Raw genomic sequence first — 20,922 nt, forward strand, 5'->3', positions numbered from 1 at the left:
CGGCCATGCCCAGTGAGTGGCGTCAAGCTGGCAACGCCCACCGAGTTCAGTGATGGCAAACCTTTTCGGCACTGAGTGACGAAAAGGGAGTGTGCACTTATGCCCATCAGTGTTGCCATTCAGAAGAGGAGCTGCCCAGGGGACATGTGAGCGCCAGAAAATGAACTTCTAGATTCCAGTTAGTCTTCTGCTAAGTGGCGCACATGCACGCATGATGGTCAGCTGGGGCAGCGCGCATGCTCACAGCAGAAATCAGAGACCAGCTCTTCCAGTTTCCATCCCCCAATGAAATTGAGTTTGACACCCTTGCCTTAGATCAGTGTTTCTCAACCGTGGCAACTTGAAGATGTCTGGACTTCAACTCCCAAAATTCCCCAGCCAGCAAAGCTGGCTGGGGAATTCTAGGAGTTGAAGTCCTGACATCTTCAAATTGCCAAGGTTGAGAAACACTGCCTTAGATTGAGGCAGGAAGTCCAGAGCACAATGAGGCACTCACCTGGTTTGACTCCTGGACTAGGACGTTCTGAGAACAGTTCCACGCATTCGCTGGGAAAGAAACCCACCTGGGGGGGGGAAAAAATACAAAATCCCTCTAGGTACAAAGCCCCACCGTTACAGGAAGTCCTCAACCTTTAACCATTTGTTTAACAGCTGTTCAAACTTAAAATAAGCTGCGACCGACAATCAGTTCTCATGCTTATGACCACTGCTGCAGTGTCCCCCCCCCCCAGTCACACAATCACAATTCAGGTGCTTGGCAACAGGCATGTATTTATGATAGTCGCAATGTCCTAAGCCACCTGGTTGCCATTTAAAACCTTCCTGGGAGGCTTGCGACAAACAACGTCAATGGGTGAAGCCAGGTTTGTTTAACAACCATGTTGATTCACTTACCAACCTGTGGTTTAACAAAAGGTTGTAAAATGGGGCAGGATTCACTTAACAGCAGCACCCTTTGGCAATGGACGTCCTGGTCCCAATTGCGGCCATAAATTGAGGATTACCTATGTGGGAATAACTCACTCTGTCCCTATTTAAACTCATTCTTTGTGAATAAGGAAGAATTTCCACAGGAATAAATCCAGCCAGATTTTAAACATATACTGCATTGGTTATGCACCGATCAACACTTTTTTTCCACACCTTAACAATTGCTTAACAATTAATTTAATCATTGTTGTTTTTTTTGAAAGGAGAAGAGTGTTGCAATGGCCCAGAGGTGGGGCTCTCGCCTCACAATCAAGAGGCTGTGGGTTTCAATCCTAGGTAGCGGCAGATATTTCTCTCTCTGGGCGCAGTGAGAATATATCTGCTGAACAAAACTCCGCATTGGTGACGGGAAGGGCATCCGGCCATTAAAACACTCTGCTAGCTCCCATTCAGTTGCCCAAATTCCAACCCCAAGGGATTATGGGCTCGTTAAATGATGATGATGGTTTTTAAAGGAGACTTAAAACATGTTTCACATTAACTAAGGGACTGGAGACTAAAACAGGTTCAGCATTAATTAAAAGACTGGGAAAATAGCAGAGTGCTCAAACTGGAAAGGGAGCTAATTGCACTTTCAAAAAAAAATCTGTTTCATTTGTGCTGAAATATTTTAGACAGCAATTATCAATGGTTCCCCACTGATTCCTTCCTTCCAAAGGAATTCATATAACAGCAAGCAGGAGAAAGCTCCAAGGGGAAGCAATGGGTAGGAGAAAAGGCTCAGAATCCTGCTGATTATGCGTCAATAGGTGATAACCTGGCACTCTCCGGATATTTATTTATCCCAACCCTCTTTCCATGAATGTTGCTGCGATTTCTAATGTTGTATTTTCCCCTTTACCAGAGGGAGCCCCCTTGTGGAGTACTGTGAAGCCGTTATCCATGGCAACTCCACAGCACTGTACAGTAGAAGCCATTTTACAGCAGTACGGTAGAAGCACAAGAGGTTGTATCTTACCCCCACAGTATTTGTTTCCAGAGAGTAAGTAATCTGTGTACAAAGTGTGGTTAAAATTGCTCAAGGCATTCCAGAGTTACGCTGGAACATACATATACACACACACACACACACACACATGCATGCATACATACATGCATACAATTGCCCTATGTATGGCCTTGTCCATTTTTCAGATAAAATGTGAACACAACAGTTCTTGTCCAATGTTTTCCAATACAGCCACATTGGTTGCAGAATTCAGTACCCGAAATCGACACCCCTGGAAGTTAATCATGTTGGGAACCATGATTTAAGCCCAAGTGGCCGTGAAATGCATGAATGGTGGTCAAGCATCCCAGCTTCATTTACACGGCCGCTTTGTTCATCAAGTCTAACCTGGAATGCATGCTTCCCACGCCACCAGCTCCTGTCCTCTTTGGGGGGCATGTCAATCACGGAAATGATGTCTCCGACCTGCGATAAACAGATTTTTTTTAAAAAAAATATTATATATACCATGCTGACCAACATCACACGGATGGATGCCAGTTTATTGCCAACACATCAAAAAAGGAAAAATCATTTACAGATAGACCTTGTTTTAAACAGTCACTTAGTGGCCATTTGATGTTACAAAGGATTTGCCAAAAGCTACTCGCAGGCCTGATTTTGAAGTTATGACAGCCACGCATTCACTGTGGTTATATAATTGCATTTTTGGGCACTTGACAACTGGCTCACCTTTATGGCCATTTTGCAGTTTCCACAGTCATATATTTTTTGACATTTTTTGCCAGTTTCTGGTATTTATTTCCAGTTTCCAGCAAAAACACCCATTCAGTAAGATGGATTGGCTTAAAAACCATGCCATTCAATTAACAACCACTGCAAAAAAAAGGTAATAAAATCAGGTCCGATTATGTGGTGAACCACTGAATGACTCCAATGACTTACAACCATAATTCGAGGCTCAATTATGGTCTTACATTGATGCATCTTTTGAAACGTGCAATGCACTAGAGCAGTGTTTCTCAAGTCCTAGCAATTTTAAGATACGATCTGTGGGCTTCAACTCCTAGAATTCTGGGAGTTGAAGTTCACATATCTTAAAACTGCTAAGGTTGAGAGACATTGCTTTCTTTTTGCTAAAGAACAGAAAACAAATTTTAAAATAGTTCTTTTATATCTAAGAATAGAGATGGACTTGGTGGCTCAGTGGCTAAGACTCTGAGCTTGTCGATCAGAAAGGTCGGCAGTTGGGCGGTTTGAATCCCTACACCACGTAACGGAGTGAGCTCCTGTTACTTATCCCAGCTGCTGCCAACCTAGCAGCTCGAAAGCATGTAAAAATGCAAGTAGAAAAATAGGGACCACCTTGGTGGGAACGTAACAGCGGTCCATGTTCCTTCAGTGTTTAGTCATCCTTGCCACATGACCACGGAGAGCTGGCTCTTTGGCTTTGAAACAGAGATGAGCACCGCACCCCAAAATCAGGAACGACTAACACATATGTGCAAGGGGAACTTTTACCTTTACGTTAGAGATGGAACTGTAGTTTGCCTAACAAGCTTAGCGAGCCATGAACCTACAAAGATAAGTTGGTAAAAGTCATGTGTGTTGCTGGCAGGGCTCACCTCAAAAGAGAGCTCATCACAGGCCTGTGCCGTGTAACGTTTAACGACGTGAGCAGCTGCAATGGCAGGAACATTGATGGAAGCTTCTTCATTTACCAAGAGTCGGTTGCCATGATTGTCAATCTGAAATGAAACAACCAGAAGCGGCCAACTTAATGTCTGTGGAGATTCTCCACTCCCATTTGCACCCAAGTCAGGTGACCTTGATGACGTAGATAAACTCCCGTGGCCTTAATGACTCGCTAAAAGGATGAAAATGACCCGCCGTCTGCAAAGAGTATAAATGCTTTCATTCCCCACTACCATCCAGTCAGAAGCTCCTTGGATGAGAAGCGAAACGTCTTTCAAGAAAATGCAAGGAAGTCCAGTTGCCTCTTGAAAAAAAAGCACCTTTGGCACAACCAGGATTTGGATATGACTGAGAATCTCCATAGACATTTAGTGATTGGGAACTTTGAAGACAGGGAAAGGATTGGAGTGAAACTAAAAGGAAGCATTAAGTATGGAGCAATAGCTATGCTCAACAACTAGCCAGAGCTCCATTTTTGTTGGCAGAGGGTTACAGGAGGCCGTTGTAGCCGAAAACAGAGATCGGGAGCCTGTTTTCGCTGGCCGAGTACTTGGGCCGCCACAGGCACCCCCAACATGAGTGACGTCGAACTGGCCACACTCACCCTGGCCATGTCCACTCTCCCCTCCCCAAGGTCAAACACAACTCTGACGCAGCCCTCAATGAAATTTGAGTTTGACACCCCTGACTTAGATGATGTTACCACCAACAGTTGTGATAGAATTGGGTAGCCATATAAATTTAATAAAAATAAATGTTACCGTGTTTTCTATCTCCCACCCCTCCTCCCCATATCTTTAATTTGATGGCTTCCGGTTCACAAACATGCTCGGGAGTCTCACCTCCATCCAGGTGAGAACTGGGCTGCAATTGATATTGCTATCCACGATAGCAGAGAGCTTCTCAAGGTACTGGGAAAGCATGGGCACCAGGAGCTGTAAAGGAGAAAAATAAACCATATAAATAGTGATAGTCTTTTCCAAACTCAAGCCTCAAGAAGAACCAACAACAGTTTGAGAGAGAGGTTGGGAAACTTCCCATTTGGAAAAATTCTTCATAGCAGTTCATCTTATCCAGGAATGTTTATTCTGAATAGCAATTAGTTTGTAGAGCAGTATTTCTCAAGATCAGCAACTTTAAGAAGTGAGGACTCCAATTCCCAGAATTCCTCAGGCAGCATGCAGTGCAAGGGGTTCTGGGAATGGAAATCCATACATCTTAATATTCCTGCAGCTGAGAAACAACGTTCTAGAATCTTCTAGATGGCTTTCAGTTGACCTTCCATTTGAACCTCTCAAATGACAATATCAAGGAGCTTCTGGCTGCAATTTATGCAACTTCTAAGCTACAACGCATTCCTGTATTCCAGGTGAGGTTTTTTCCCCTCCAAAATTTTGACAGAAATTTTGATGCTCTTAGTGTAACAGGAGGCCACTCTGTTTATTCTTCCATTATTCATCATACAACGTGACATATTATGGTTGTACTGTATCCCAATGGTGGCCAGCGGAGCTGGCAGCAGCGTCGGACAGTGAGGAGGTTGGGGAGGAACATGGGCCAGTCCTGGGAGCTGAGGAAATCTCAGACGAGGGCTCTGCGTTGCAGGCAGAGAGGGAACTAAACAGCAGTGAGGCAGAGGAACAGGTGGAGCCTGTTCCCAGTGTGCGCATGCGCAGAACTGCCAGAAGACAAGAACGACTAAGAAAGCAGGGTCGATTTAAGAGTAAAGCCACACCTTGGGAGGTGATTAGTCTCTCCCATAGGAAACAAACAAAAGAGGAGTGAACGGGGAGTGGGTTTTTACAGGAAACCATTTGTTCATTCAGTCGTTTCAAGACTGGAAAGTTCTGTTTGTGACTACAAGAGACTCTGTGCCAGGTTTTGCCTTGCCCTGCGTTTGGAAAATAATTATTTGGCAGCTCTCCAAACGAGATAAGGTTCGTGTGGATAAACATTCCTCTGAAAGACTTGTTTGCTAAGCCTTGCTGACTGTGAATGAAAGGAATTCACAGACCTGTAAACAAAAGGGGGTTTGCCAGGACCAAGTCTCTGCTTCTTGCTTTCTAAGGAAACCTGGGTCAGAACAGGTTGCTCCCAAACAACAAACCTGAAGAGGTTGAGCAACCTTCATCTTTGCTGAACTTAAAAGGTCAACCCCATGATTGGGAAGCATTAGCTGGCAACACAAAAAGTCTTCCCTTACACGCACAAACCAGTCAGTCACCTCAGGATGAGCTTGCACATGGCTGAGCGGTGGCAATTCAGGAAGCTGAGAGAAACGCCGGTCAAAGATACAGCAATGTAGGTGAGCATCCAAGGTGCGGAATTCCTCATAGCTGCGATGGACCTGCCAGCTTTTCCCCTGGACCAAAATAAGGAAACGTCATAAGTGGCTTTATCAGAGGAAGACGGAAGCCTATCAACACTACGCCTATTTCTATGTCAAATCCAACATGTATAAATGTACTTAGTTCTTATGAGAACAACGTGTGGTAGGTGATTACAGATCACGAGACCAAGGTTTGGGTCCAGCTTCAGCCATGGAAACTTTGAGTTAGTCAAATGTCTATGGAGATTCTGTCATGCAGGTCATGGTTGTCCCAAAGGTGCTTCTTCAAAAGGCAACTACACTTTGTTTTTCCTTGAAGACGTTTCGCTTCGCATCCAAGAAGCTTCTTCAGTTCTGTCAGTCAGAACTGAAAAAGCTTCTTAGATGAGAAGCGAAACATCTTCAAGAAAAAACGAAGTCTAGTTGCCTTTTGAATTAGCCGTTCTCTCTAAGCCCAACGTATCTCATAAATATGAACAAATGGCTGAAGGAAATAAGAGGGAGGAGCCCTTTGTAAGCAGCTGTGATCTTCTACAGAAACAGTGGCACAGCAATCTCACAAATAAATAAATAGCCTTACACTGGACAAGGCCCTTATATCTATAGCAGAGTTTCGGTAATTTGCACAGTGGTTAATTATATGTGTAATCTTTCCTTCTTGGATTAGTAGCCACTAATCAGTCGAAAACCCTGCATTAGATGAGAAGAGTGTAACTCTTAAGAAACTAACTCAACAGGTTTTGCCTACCGTTTTTGTCTCTCACCTGACAGGTAACCTGAACAGGGAATAAAAGGCTGCCCTCTTCCAAATTGTTGAGGTTTTCATTTTGATCAGGGGCAAACTGAAGCTGGAAAGAGCAAGCAAAAAAACAGTTATAGATATATTTCAATTTGAACATCATTACACCTACCCGCTAAATTACCTTTTTGTCAAAGACATCTAAGCGCCAAGGAATATTCATGTCCTTGGAAAAAGAAGGGGGGGAATGCATTCACACACCTGGATGTGTCCAAAGTCCACGGCCTCATAGTGGAAATGGGCACATTCGGTCAGCTTGGGAAAATGGCCTCGTGTGATGGAAAGCCTGCGGAGCAAGAAAACGATGCTGGGAATGAATCAAGGAAATTGAAAATTCCAAGTTTTCAATCTCATCAGGAAGCCAAAGCATTGTGATCTGTGGCCAAGGTGAAGAAACTGTGAAATTGTGCAACTATCAGCATCCTTCATCATTGACCATGCTGGTTAGGGCTTCTGGAAAGCATAACCTCTTCATCTCTATCTTAGGGAAAATATTAAAAGTAATCACTCTAAGCCCAGCCTTACTGTGAACTTTTGAGCCTCTCTCTCCTTAATTGCTTTGTGTTTGTCTCCATTTTAATTCCACTGCTTGATGTGGACCAGTCTTCTGCCACCTGGAACCTCCAGATGAGGCTGCAAGACCCAGAAATCCTAGCTTGCTGGCTAGGAATTCTGAAAGAAGTCCCAAGACATCAGGAAGCCCCCAAGTTTGAGAATGCTGGATGCCTGAAACCTTCTTCAGCATCAAGATGCTTTCAGACTTTATTATGTGGTCACAAAGACACACTCATATCTTGTACTAAATAGGAGCAAGATTGCACCCTTCATTTATTATACTACCTGAGACTTCTCAGGAAACAACAACTGAATGAAAAACTGCTGGTGACCTTCTACCTCTGTACCATAGAGAGTATTTTAACTTACTGCATCTGTGTATGATTGGCCAATTGCACAGTGGCAGGTAGGACAGTGCTCCAGAGGGTCAACGTCATTGCCTAGAGGTTCATTGGTTGCCCTCTCCCCTCTTTGGAAGAGCTTTATAGCTTCCGCTGTCTTAAGAAAGTTCAAAACATTCTTAAAGATCCATCTCATCCTGAGCACCCTTTTTTTTTTTGAACTATTACCATCTGGCAGACGGTACAGGGCAATAGAAACAAGGACAAATAGGCTGAAAAACAGCTTCTATCCCAGAGCAGAAACTATACTGAATTCTACTGTATAGTGCAATATTAATGCAATATCAGGGGGTTTCAATTCAATTGTATAGAATGTGAAGGATGTTTGCTTGTGTTTTATTTTTATTTTTATGTACAATGTACACTGAAGATGGCATTTAAAAGATGGCGCCATGACAATAAAGTAAACTAAACTAAACTAAATTTAGGTCCCTTCTATATTTTGCTACCACTTCTATTTTTCTTCCTACTGTTGCAAATCCATTAAGAACAGAGAGAGAAAATAACTGCAGATTATCTTTGGAGTGAGATGTTAAAAGCCCTCCAGCTGGGAGGAGCTGACAAAACTCAGGTTTGCTCGCACATCCCAAGCCCATGATCCCCAGCACTTCCTCTGCCTCCGAGTTACCTCTTGATTGGTTTTCCCTTGAGGTTACTGGTGGCGTTTCCCAAAGTACGGACTTGTCCCTCGCCTGTTGCATCAATGCCATCTGTGCTCCGAGCCTGCATGGTTTAAAAACAAGCAAAGTATGCACAAATTTAACTTATCACATGCTGCGTCGTTCAGAAAGGTTCTCCGGAGGTCACTTGTCTTCACTCAATTGTTGTGCTCTATTTCCACACACCAACCAAGAAAAGAAATAGCTGTCAGAGAAATTTCATGGGGGCTCAAGAAGCTAATCCTAGGGATTGTTATCAGATGTGGTATGAGTAGACATCCGCTTATGCAACAGAATTTCCCCTTCTTCCCTTCCCCCTCTTTCCCCCCGCTCCACTCCTCAAATATATTCCAGAAAGTCTTGAGTGGCTGCACAGGAAGAAATAGATTTATCTGACATATCCATCCTCCTTCCCTCCCTTCCTCCCTCTCTCTCTCTCTTTCTCTCTCTCTCTTTCAAACAGCCTCCAAAAATGTATTTAGAGAGTCAAAAAGAATTGGAGATACTGGAAGATACCTTTGAAAGGGAGATAGGGGCACGGGCAGAAATCCTGGAAAGTAGGCAGTGGAGAGGGTAGAGGTGTGAAAAATACTCAGATTGAACTGCCAAGAAGCAGATGTAAAAAGAGATAACGATCTTAGAGAGGAATATGGGAGACAAGTAAAAAAAGAAAAAAGCATAGCAATTAACGAATTGAAGCGGGCAAGAGATGATGGATAGATGATTTTTCGTTTTTGGTGTTGTTTTGATTTGCTTCTCTTTTCCTCTCTCTCTCCTTTCTTTTCTTTTTTCTTTTTGTGGGTAAGTGACATGATTAGAAGAGAGGTAGGATAGAAAGAAAATGTTTTTTTAACAAAGGATGATATGATTAAAAGTTGGAATAAGAGAAAGAAATAAGAGAAAAGGGGAATATTAGTGTGTACGTTTTATATAATAAAATAAGAGCAATGATGAGAGAAAACATGGAATAATCGAATAGTGACAGATTGCAACTTTATATAAATATGTATTACTAATAGAAATATATAAGTTGGCTGAAAGTAATAACTATGACTAATGCTATTAGTTTTATTAGTATTAGAATCCATGACCCCCAGGTGCCACACTGTCCACACGATATGTTTGTATAAATAAACAAAAACAAAAACAAAAAATGTAATAATCCAATTTTGCCATCCTGCATCAAAAGCAAGTAGACCATGTATTATTGGGATTTTTTTTTTAATGTCAAAAATCTGCTTCAGGGAAGATCAAGGAAAAGGCGTTAATCATTCTAGATATCTCTGGTCATAAACTGCTGCAAAGAGGAAAAAGTTATTTTAACACCTTGAAGAGTCCAAGCGTTACAGCAAAAAATGTTTAAGCTGTGTGGCGCAGCGTCCAATTCAAGTGTTTCTGACAGACAATAATGTATATCTAATTAAAGAAAATATACCTCCATTGAAAGTTAACTACTAAAATTACTATCGTCGCTATCATCTCAACCATCCTCCAAAGAACTCAATGGAATGAAAATATGGATACCCTCCTTATGTCCCTGGAAGAACCCTGTGAGGTAGGTGAGGTTGAAGGAAAGTGGGTGGCTCAAAATGCAGTGAGCTTTGCAACACAAGGATGGTTTCTAATGCTGGTACTTTCCCAGTGTAGCAATAGCACTTATTTACCGCTTTACAGTGCTTCACAGCTCTAAGAGGTTTACACAGTCAGCCTCTTGCCCCTAACATTTGGGTCCTCATTTTACCCACCTCGGAAGGATGAGAGGCTGAGTCAACCTTGAGCCTGTAGAGATTCGAACTGCCAAATTGGAGGCAGTCAGCAGAAGTAGCCTGCAGTACTGCAGTCTAACCACTGTGCCAATAATTATACCTACAGTAGCTGATTTGCTTGTTGACTTCTGCATAGCATAAAAGAAAATATATAGGTATCCTCCAATAAACTATAAATGGAAGAGAACCAGCAAGAGAAGTACAATACTACAATAGTATCATTTGGATTCCAATGGTACTATGGATGAGCTCACAATTTGCCTTGGACAGAACCATAAGAGTTGGAAGGTGATCTTGTCCTGCAGGAGATCGACTCCTTTAAAATCCAACTTTTGCAATTCCTGCTTTGAGATTCTTGTGGTGAGTCTTGCCTCCAGAAGTTCTGGGTGATCCCACATTAGAGGTTCTTAAGAAGAGATTGGATAACTATTTGTCTGAAATCGTCTAGGGATTCCTGCTTAAGCAGGGTGGGGGGAGGTTGGACAAGGAGACCTCCAAAGTCCCTTCCAACTGTCCTCCTGTCGTTCTATTCGTCTACTACCTTGCAAAACAGTGTTTCTCGACCTTGGCAACTTTAAAATATGTGGACTTTAACTCCCGGAATTCCATACTGGCTGGGCAATTCTGGGAGTTGAAGTCCACATATCTTAAAAGTTGCCAAGGTTGAGAAACAATGCTGTAAAATATTTTTCTCTACAATCAAATACATTGCCTAATCCATAAACTGCTCTATATCTTAAATCAAAACACGCTATCTTCAAACCAGGCTTATCCTGAAGTAAAACCAAATAAAATGAATGATGGTAACCAACATATGGCTGAAATCACCTATCACATTGATGCTTAACTCTACCCTCCAATTGTAGAGCTTGTCTCCAAGTTCCTTGCCATTTCCTCCCACTTTGTGGCATCTGATGAACCGCTAAAGTATTAATAACCGAAGAAAGCCCGCCATTTAAAGTGCGATCAAAGCAGAGCACAGCCATTCCTTTCATGATACAAAAACTACATTTGTTGTTAATGTAAACCACAACATAACCGGACACTGATCACTGTGCAAACTGTGCAAACTTCAAACCAACACTTCCTTTTTCTTTCAAAATCATAGGTTGCAAAATCACATGTCTATTGGTATTGCCGGTCCCCAGCTTCTCCTTCCGGGCTGTTAGTTAGTCTGTGGTGAAGTGTGGTGATGTCCTCTCCTGTGTTGTATTTACTACGCATTTCTGGAGAAAAAGAACGCTTTCTGAGGCCACCATCTGGCTCCTAAACATTTTTGATGCTTAAGCCACAGACCCAAAATCTATGTGATCTTCAAGCCGCACAGTGCTTCAGGAGCTGCTTTTGATCTTACTACCTTAAACTGGTTTTCTGTTCCTGAGCATCCTTATGACATATTGAGTTACAACTCACATCATGCCCAATTTGGGCAGGTGATCAGAAGTGGTATTTAACTGGTTTGGACTGTTTGGGCAAACCGGTAGTGACGATTGTGGGTGGGACCGCCCACCCATCCCGGCGCTATGCGGTCCTATTTAGTGACATTTTTTAGGCTGGGCGCATGCGCGGAAGGCGTGCGCGCGAGCAAAGTGCATGCACGGAAGGCCAGGTGCATTTACGGAAGGTGCGAACCGGTGGGAGAAATAAATGAAACTCACGGCTGCAGGTGACACATAGGAATTGTGACTCAAAACACCTGACAGGATAAAGCTGAAGAAGGCTGCTGTAAAAGGCCAGGACTAGAAGAGATGAAGGAATTACTATCTATCCTATGGAACTGCACATTTACTTCTATTGGGGAGAAGCACCTGAGTGAAGAGGGAGCACAAGGTATTGTGTTTGGGTGGAAACCTTCTCCAAAAGTGGGGCAAAATATCCACCACCCCGGAGGCCACGACATGAGCCAGCAAACTTGTTGGATGATGTAAGGTTTCTGACTCAAAGTGGCTTTGAAATTTTCAATGGGTCACTATTAATTAAGCTGCTCGAGGTTATTGTTATGAAAAAGAACCTGCAATGTAATGGAATAATTTTTTTCCTTCTCCCTCTAATTTTCCTTTCCTGGGAGCCTGGTTGGAGAACAAAAGCCATCCTCCAACTTGGCCTTCAAAGCCTAGCCAGGGGTTGGCAACCTGCGGCTCCGGAGCCACATGTGGCTCTTTCATCCCTCTGCTGCAGCTCCCTGTCACCGCGTCAGCTCCACAATTGATAGAGCTTTCAGTTAGGAGAGGTAGAGGAAAAAGGATGCCGCGCTAGGAGGAGAGACTCTATGGTGGGGGAAGCAGACTTCCGGTCGGCTCCAGAACTGAACAGGGGCTTCCGGTTAGGACCTTTGTGGCTCTTAAGGGTGCTGCCCCCTGGCTTAGGCAGATGTGTCTACAGGGCCCTCTTAGTTGACAAAGAGAATGGAACTTGGAAAGAAAAGAACCATCAAATCCCTCCACATCATCCCAGTTTCCAATCAAGCAGGCAAAAGTTCATTTCCCCCCCCCCAGAGGAAAAAAAGGGGAAGGGTGTTGCTATACATCAGGGGTGTCCAAACTTGGCAACTTTAAGACTTGTGGACTTCAACTCCCAGAATTCCCCAGCCAGCAGAGCTGGAAGTTGAAGTCCACAAGTCTTAAAGTTGCCAAGTTTGGACACCCCTGCTATACATAGTTTATTGAACAACTGCAATTGGTTTATAGTCCCCATCATTTATAAGCCACATTACATGCTACGTATCTACCCGAAGTCAGAACTACAAAATGCACATTATCATTTAGTATGATGCATGTATCTTTAGGGTTGTTTGGAAGGAAATAGCCCTGTCTGGAATTCTATCCTCAAATCCATCTGATGCTGTTTGACATCTTTGGAGCAACAGGTTAAAAATTGGATTTGCTCAAGTCAGCTAATTACTTCGTTACAGTAATTTTTAAAAAAAAAATGTTTACACTAATTTAATTTGCCTCATAAGCCATGCTAACAATCCATTGGGACCGAAGAGCAAGCTAAAAAATTTGAGGAGCAGGCTTTTTAAATAGCAATCACGTTTCCATAGGAGCTGCTGAAAATAGAACTGGAGAATGTTGGTATCTTGCTCACACACGTTTGCAAGATATTAAACAGAAAATAAACAAATACAGTGACAGAGCATGGAAATACGCTGAGATCTTGGCTGTCTGGCCAAGATCACCCAATAAGTGCTATAAGTTCGAGAGATGGTCTTCAAAAATTTTAGCAAGCAGTTTTCTGCCCGGTGAGTATGGTCATGGTGGGTGTGGCTTAGTCGGCCTCCTGCACCATGGGAGGGGAGGTGTTTTGCCTTCCCTGAGCCTCTGCGTGTGCCCTGCACTTACCTGTATCCAAAACTGACTGCGTGGGGGACTCCTGGGGGGGTGGGCGGGGCCAGCCAGGAGTGGGATTTGGGGGTTCTCCGAACTGCACAGAATCTTAGCTAGAGGTTCTCCCGAACCCCTCCAAACCGCCAGCAGCCCACCCCAACTATAACTAATGAGCAATTGAGCCCAAATCTCTGTAAACTTAGTCAAATCAATGCATTAATGCAATTCAATTCATTTAAGGATCTTAAATGAATCCCTGAGAGTTTCCATTTATAAAATCCTGATTTGCAGTTAGAAGTCGACATTGGATCATAAGCGTAAAATGCAAATTGTTAAAATATCTAGTAAACATAAAACAGATGCTTGATGCTTTTTACCATCTTTCCTAAGGACTCAACCCTGATACATCCAAAAAATGCAGAAAAAGAACCAGAATCTTGCCACTTTAAATTGCCTGTACAGGTAGTCCTCGATTTACGACCACAATTGAGCCCAAAATTTGTCATTAAGTGAGACATTTGCTAAGTGAGTTTTGTCCTATTTTACGGCCTTATTTGCCTTATTTGTTAACTGAATCACTGCAGTTGTTGTTAGTAACACAGCTGTTAAGTGAATCTGGCTTCCCCATTGATTTTGTTTGTCAAAAAGTTGCAAAAGGTGATCACAGGACTTTGGAACACAGCAATGGTCATAAGTATGAACCAGTTGCCAAGCACCTGAAGTTTGACCCCATAATCACAGGGACACTACACTGGTCATAAGTGTGAAAAATGGTCATAAGTCACTTTTTTCAGGGCTATTGCAACTTTGAACGGAACAACTAAATGAACCATTTAGTTGAGGACTATCTAGATGAGGACTATCTAGATATAGATTTTTCATCTGAAAACAAGAATTCTTGCTGGAATTCTTGAGTTATATTCTCAACTTTTTTGCTAATAAATACCATTCATCAAAACCAGAGGTGGTATTCAGCCACTTCTGACAGATTCTGGAGAATCTGTAGCGGAAATTTTGAGTAGTTTGGAGAACCGGCAAATAGGCTGGCCCCGTCCCCGCTGCCTCCCAGCCTCCCAGGCGATCTTCTTTTGTTGCCCTGAACAGGAGAACAGAACTGGAAAGCAGGTTAGTGGGGTGGGGAGGGAATGGGGATTTTGCAGTATCCTTCCCTTGCCACACCCACAAAGCCACGCCCACAGAGCCGGTAGTAAAAAAAAATTGAATCCCACCACTGATCAAACCTCTATTGAGTTTCTTTGGCTTAATTCTTCGCAAGCCATGTTGTTACAAGAAAACTCCAACAATGAGCTTATTTCCTCAGGCATTGCAACAAATGTTGTGTACTATTTGGAAATCTGGTGTGGATATTGAAAAAGGAACTGCCTCTTAAATGCCACGGTTGCGTATTATGTGGAGACTTCCCTTTATTTGCTGCTACCCATAAAATTATGCCCCAAACTGATAAGCGAGGCCACTATCGATCTTCAAAAAAGCAATCTTTCCTTCCAAAAATTGTTTTTCCCTACTGTGTGCGTTTTCACGGAAAGTACCTCTCTGGCTTGTTCTGCATTTAATATCTAATCTTGCTCCATCATCAATTTTCTAAAGCAATATCTCAAACCCACATGGAGCTTTTCATTACAGATTGTGAAAAGCTAAAAACTGATTGCACCTAACATCAACACCTGGTTTCTCCCTTCAACTAGAAATCAGGTTGAAGTAAGTCAAGTCTTAGTTGAAGCTGGCAATAAAAATTGTTATCTGGAAAGCTGTAGAGGACTGTCAACAGAGGTGGGTTTCTATGTTTTGTTACCACTGGTTCGCTGCGCATGTGCACACTTGCTTCACAGGCACATATGCCCCTTCCGTGCATGCGCCTGGCCTCAAAAACGTGTCTAAATGGGATGGCGTAGAGCCAAGGCAGGTGGGCAAGGCCACCCGCGATTTCCACTACTGATTTGGGCAAACCAGTCCGAACTGGATGAATACCACCTCCGGCTGTCAATGTTCATATGTGACATATGTAGCTGAGGCTGTGAGTATTTACTGTATGTGGAAGAACCAACTGGGGCTGTCAACATTCATCACGCTCTGGATACTCTCCATAACAGGTATAATTTTCTTTTTTTTAAAGCATTATATAAAGTCTTTGCAAATATTCACTCTACACCCAATGATGTCTTTGAAATCATTTAAACTATCCAGGGCTCCTTTTCTTTTCCAAACTCTGCATTTATTTAGAACAGCGGTTCTCAACCTGTGGGTCGGGACCCCTTTGGGGGTCGAAAGACCCTTTCACAGAGGTTGTCTAAGACCATCAGAAAACAAATATTTTCGATGGTCTTAGGAACCGAGACACCAATTTTATGGTTGGGGGTCACCACAACATAAGGAACTGTTTTAAAGGGTCGTGGCATTGGGAAGGTTGAGAACCACTGAGTTAGAACATATTTTGGCAGGTAAATTTTAGTTCTCCATCTAAGTCAATCGGTAGAGTGAATGGTTAAGCTGTCCTCAAATCTGGAAATCTGGAAGTTGCCCAATTCTACTTAATTCCCAAAGGATCAATCTGCATGGAAGCAAAATAAAAAGTACTCTGCTATAATAGAGCTTAACATAGGTGTGGAGAATGGTAACAATTGTGGGAAGAGAGAGACTGATTGAGAGAGAACCCAATAGAACAATTCAATCCAGTTGAAGCATTGTTTTTGGTGACCACAGAATAATGTTTCCTACAATGGGATAGAAAACCAAGGAATAGAAAGTAATAACACCACAACGAAAAGGTCACACTTAATTGGCTACCTGGCTAGTATACCGAGCACTAGAACATTTTATTGCGGCTCTCACTTGTGCTGTCATTAACATTCGCAACACTTAATAAAAAGCTCACCGTCCAAAAGATAGCAGAGTTATTAGGTTTATTTGGCACAACATAACCCAAAGGACACCACAAACCAAAGCATCCATTATGTTGAAAATAAGTGCCCATTAGATGCTGTACAAGTCAATGATGAACTAACCAAAACAATAAGGAGTGAAGAGTAGTAAGTTACTAACATTGGACTGATGACGTTACCTAGTTTGGTAATGAAATGTCTGGCAAAAAAAAAAAAAACAACTCAGAGAGCACCAAGAACTTCACAATTCAACCCTGAGCTACAAATATTCTCTTCTGTCATTAGGTTAACTTTCTCTCAAGTGGGCAAGATATAATGATTTTCTGATATGATCATTATCCTTTCCACCCAAACTAAGAAGCTGGATTTTTTAACCAAGACATTTCTGATTTCTAAAAAGCAGAGCAAGATTCATCACTTGGGTATCTTTCTCCGTTTCTCACAATTGGGAAAGGAAGTATTTATGGTCTTTCTACACTATCTAAAAAAAACCTGTCATTTCAAATAAATGTAACTATCAGGTGCACCTTTCTAGGAAAGCTGGCAAAATGGGACACTGCGCAATGATAAAAGAAGGGGCACTTTTTTTTCCCTATCCTAATTGTTCAGGTCAGGACTTCAATGTCTTCTTTGCACCTTCCTGCTGGTCTAAGATTTGAGCAACACTGGTTGTCAGAATACGGCATTCAACATGTAATTACAACAGCCAAGGTTAACCAAGAAGAGCTTGCTATCTTTTTTTTAATGTTTTTATTATACATTTTCCTTTATAATACATCACATTTTCTATTTTACAACAATCCATCTCCTTCTGTCTCCTTCCTTCTCCTTCCCTCTCTCCTTCTCCTCTCCCCTTTCTACTTTCCTCTCCTTCTCTTCTCTGTCCTCTTCTCCATTTCCCTCTCCTTCACTTTCTCCTATTCCTCTCCTCCCCTCGACTTCCCTCTCTCCTTCCCTCTTCTTGTCTTTCCTTCTCCTCTTTCCTCAGCCTTTCTCTCCTCCTCTCCACGCATGAGCTTGCTTATCTTTTTAAAGTTTTTATTATATATTTTCCTTTATAATACATCACATTTTCAATTTTACAATGACAGTCCGTCTCTTTCCTTCTCCTTCCCTCCCTTCCCTTCTCCCCTCTCCTTCCCTCTCCTTCCCTCTCTTCCCTCTCCTTCCCTCTTTTCCCCTTTCCTCTCCTTCTCTCCCCTCTCTTCTCCACTTCCCTCCTTCCCTCTCTTCCCTTTTCCTCTCCTTCTCTCCTCTCCTCCACTTCCCTCTCCTTCACTTTCTCTTATTCCTCCCCTCCCCTCCCCTCTCTCCTTCCCTCTTCTTGTCTCCTTCCTTCTCCTCTTTCCTCAGCCTTTCTTCCCTCCTCTCCTCTCCTCCACTCCGAGTATAAGAGCTTGTTTATCTTGTAGCCATGTTTATTTGTTTATTTATTAGATTTACATAGTGCCCATCTCACTAGAAGTGGCTCATAGGCCTATTTGTTTCATACTGACTTTACTGGCCAATGGCTCTTACTTTAATGGAAGTAGGCCAGAATTGTCCATTACGGGGTTTGGGTGGAGGGTGGAGGGGAAGATTAATGTTAACTTAATGAACATAGGTTTGGTTGCTTGGCTCCAACATAAGGAGTACAGATGTGCCCACATATAATGAGTTGGGGATGAGCTGCTATACAAGCCACTCAATCTACTCCATGATAAGGGTCTCCTAGGAATAATCCCAAGGGACGCGGTGGCTCAGTGGTTAAGATGCTGAGCTTGTTGATCAGAAAGGTTGGCAGTTCAGTGGTTTGAATCCCTAGCACAGCGTAACAGAGTGAGCTCCCGTTACTTGTCCCAGCTTCTGAAAACCCGGCACTTCAAAAGCACGTAAAAATGCAAGTAGAAAAATAGGAACCACCTTTGGTGGGAAGGTAACAGCGTTCCATGTGCCTTCGGCGTTTAGCCATGTCGGCCACATGACCATGGAGACGTCTTTGGACAGTGCTGACTCTTCAGAAATGGAGATGAGCACCGCCCCCTAGAGCCGGGAACGACTAGCATATATGTGTGAGGGGAACCTTTACCTGTTACCTTAGGAATAATCCCAGTTATCATTGAACCTCATTGCCATTGTATTCTGTGCCTAGACCAGTGTTTCTTAACACCAAACACTCAATAGTTTGAAGATGTGTGGATTTCAACACCCAGAATTCTCGCTATGCTGGCTGGGGAATTCTGGGAGTTGAAGTTCACACATTTTCAAGTTGTCAAGATTGAGAAACACTGACCTAGATCTTAAGCGAGGATTTGTTTGTGTTCATTTTACAACATTTGCATTTTCACTGTGCATATATATGTAGGAATAGAGGATGTTGTTCCTGCTTTAGAATAAATATGAAACATGACTTATTTACTTTTTTATGTGGGCTCACAGTTATGCAGTGTGGAAGGAAGCCATTATCTCTAAGGGGATAGGAAGAAAGGGAGTAGGGCAAGGGGGGGGGATTGCATTGAGCAAGCATAGGAACAATCGTTAAGGATAGCTGAGAATATTATTTTGCTCAAAAGAATAACGTGAAGTAGTTACAAGGGTGGACAGTTCTGGAAAAAAAATCCAGAAAATGACCCTTCCTTATGCATGCATCATAGCTGGGGGGGTGGGGGGTGGAAAGCTTTACAGATTTTTGGATCTGTTTCAAAAAAACCTGAAAAACCTGTTTGATTAGTTGAATAGCAGGAGGACAGCTTGTGAAACCAAACCCATCTTTAGCCATGTTTTACTTTCTTTTTAGACAGATTTAAAAAAAATAACTATTATTCCTGTCCACTCAGCCAAAGTATACATAGGACGAGATGTGAATAAATAGATTCATCCATCACTCTAAAACCATTATATGACCGGTTTAACGTAGGCTACATCTATCCAGCTACTGATGTTTACAAATCATGGTTTATGGCTTTAACTTTAGCCCATATGTTGAAGATACTGAGGCTTATTCAACAACCATAACGAAAGCAAAATAGCACTCCATAGGATGTGCCTTATGTCGGATTTCTTTTAAGTATTAGATTCCAGCTCTCATAAGCCATTACCACTCAGCTGTGGACGATGGGAGGCGATGCACCAGAATGGGAGGCCACAAAAACATGGCCTTTGGACCTGATTGGGTTAAGGTTGATGGAAGGGACTGCCTTTTTTATTTTAGGTGTGTCTATCAACCCCAAATATCAGGAAACTTTGCCTGTTGGTTTTGAAAATAACACACTGGAAGAAAGCCTGGAGTCAGAAAAGAGGATAATATTCCACTTGGCATCAATGACATTTCCATTCCTCCTCTTAATGGCCTACTTCTGCCTTTCTTGCTTCTTAAGAGTTCAATCCAGCTGAGTTCCAGGCCTGGGAACTCATCTCAACAGCTTCCCAAGAACTGAGCTTATGTAAAATGGAGAAAGGTAATAATGGGGGAATGAGGATTGTATCTAACATTTTACCATATGCAGATCCGATCTAATATGGACGATAGATAGCCAGGGTAAGGAGGGCTTGGAGATGTCCCCGAGGGACCTTTTTTTTAAAATACCCTGTTTCTCCCAAAATAAGACCTACCCAGATAATAAGCCCAATAGGGCTTTTGAGTGCATGTGCTAAAATAAGCCCTCCCCTGAAAATAAGCCCTCCCCAAAAATATTGCAACCCAGCAGCAGCCATGAGGTGCTGGCCACCTGCACCTCAAAAATAATAAGGCCTCCCCAAAAATAAGGCCAAGTGCTTCTTTCGCGGTCAAAAGAAAATAAGACCCTGTCTTATTTTCAGGGAAACACAGTAATAATTTTTAAAAATTGTTAATAATAAAATAATTGAATAATAATAATAAAATTATTATTAATAACCTGTGAATCTCACCAAATATTAACAACATAATAATAATAATAATAATAATAATAATAATAATAATAATAATAATAATAATAATAATAATAATAATAATACCACCTCTGCTCAGATCTTTTTTTATATTATTATTATTATTATTATTACACGATTGTATCACTGCGGCCAGTAGTTTCGCTGGATTTGGCAGCTGTGATACAATCGTGTAATAATAATAATAATAATAATAATAATATAAAAAAAGATCTGAGCAGAGGCATTTTAGCCTTGTGGGGGGTCGGGGGTCTGCTGAGGACATCCAAACCGTTCCCTGCCCTGAGTTCAAAGACTTTTCCTCACGTCTGGTTCTCTGGAGCTGGGGAGAGGGAAACCAGGGGTGGGGGAGAGAGGCGATGCGGGGAGGGGGGAATCCCCTCGGAATGAATCCCTCCCGCCCCCCCATGCCCCTCCCGGGACTCCTGACCTGAGGGGGGGTCCGGAGGAGGCAGGGGCTGAGGTCGAGGAGGTTCGCGGAGACTTTCATCTCTGCCCGCTTATGCAACCACGCGCGTGGCGTGGGGAGCCGAGCCAACGCGGCGGCGGCGGCGGCGGGGCTGGGTCGCGCGGGGCGCCCCTTCTGGGTTTCGATGGTAACAGGTGCATGTCGCGGCAGGCGGAGAGCAGGGCTTGCCCAATGC

At 42.7% G+C, this 20,922-nt stretch overlaps 1 protein-coding gene across 2 annotated transcripts in view; it reads right to left on the reverse strand.

Moving 5' to 3' along the window:
• ARHGAP33 (Rho GTPase activating protein 33) overlaps window positions 1-20,922 on the reverse strand; it is a 42,548-nt gene that overhangs the window by 21,197 nt on the left and 429 nt on the right. Inside the window, exons 1-9 of one of the 2 annotated variants that reach the window (XM_081962113.1) lie at window positions 20,709-20,788; window positions 8,347-8,441; window positions 6,964-7,048; window positions 6,728-6,811; window positions 5,859-5,996; window positions 4,477-4,569; window positions 3,565-3,687; window positions 2,327-2,404; window positions 497-563 (exon numbers count right to left, since the gene is read on the reverse strand). In XM_081962113.1, coding sequence (XP_081818239.1) covers window positions 497-563; window positions 2,327-2,404; window positions 3,565-3,687; window positions 4,477-4,569; window positions 5,859-5,996; window positions 6,728-6,811; window positions 6,964-7,048; window positions 8,347-8,441; window positions 20,709-20,768 — 823 coding nt within the window. In that variant the 5' untranslated portion in view covers window positions 20,769-20,788. Of the gene's footprint in view, window positions 1-496; window positions 564-2,326; window positions 2,405-3,564; window positions 3,688-4,476; window positions 4,570-5,858; window positions 5,997-6,727; window positions 6,812-6,963; window positions 7,049-8,346; window positions 8,442-20,708; window positions 20,789-20,922 lie in introns of those variants that run through there. The other variant, XM_081962114.1, reaches the window with a different exon arrangement.

Source organism: Natrix helvetica, assembly GCF_964273705.1.
Source record: "Natrix helvetica genome assembly, chromosome: 9".
In the NCBI taxonomy this organism is placed as follows: Eukaryota; Metazoa; Chordata; class Lepidosauria; order Squamata; family Natricidae; genus Natrix; species Natrix helvetica.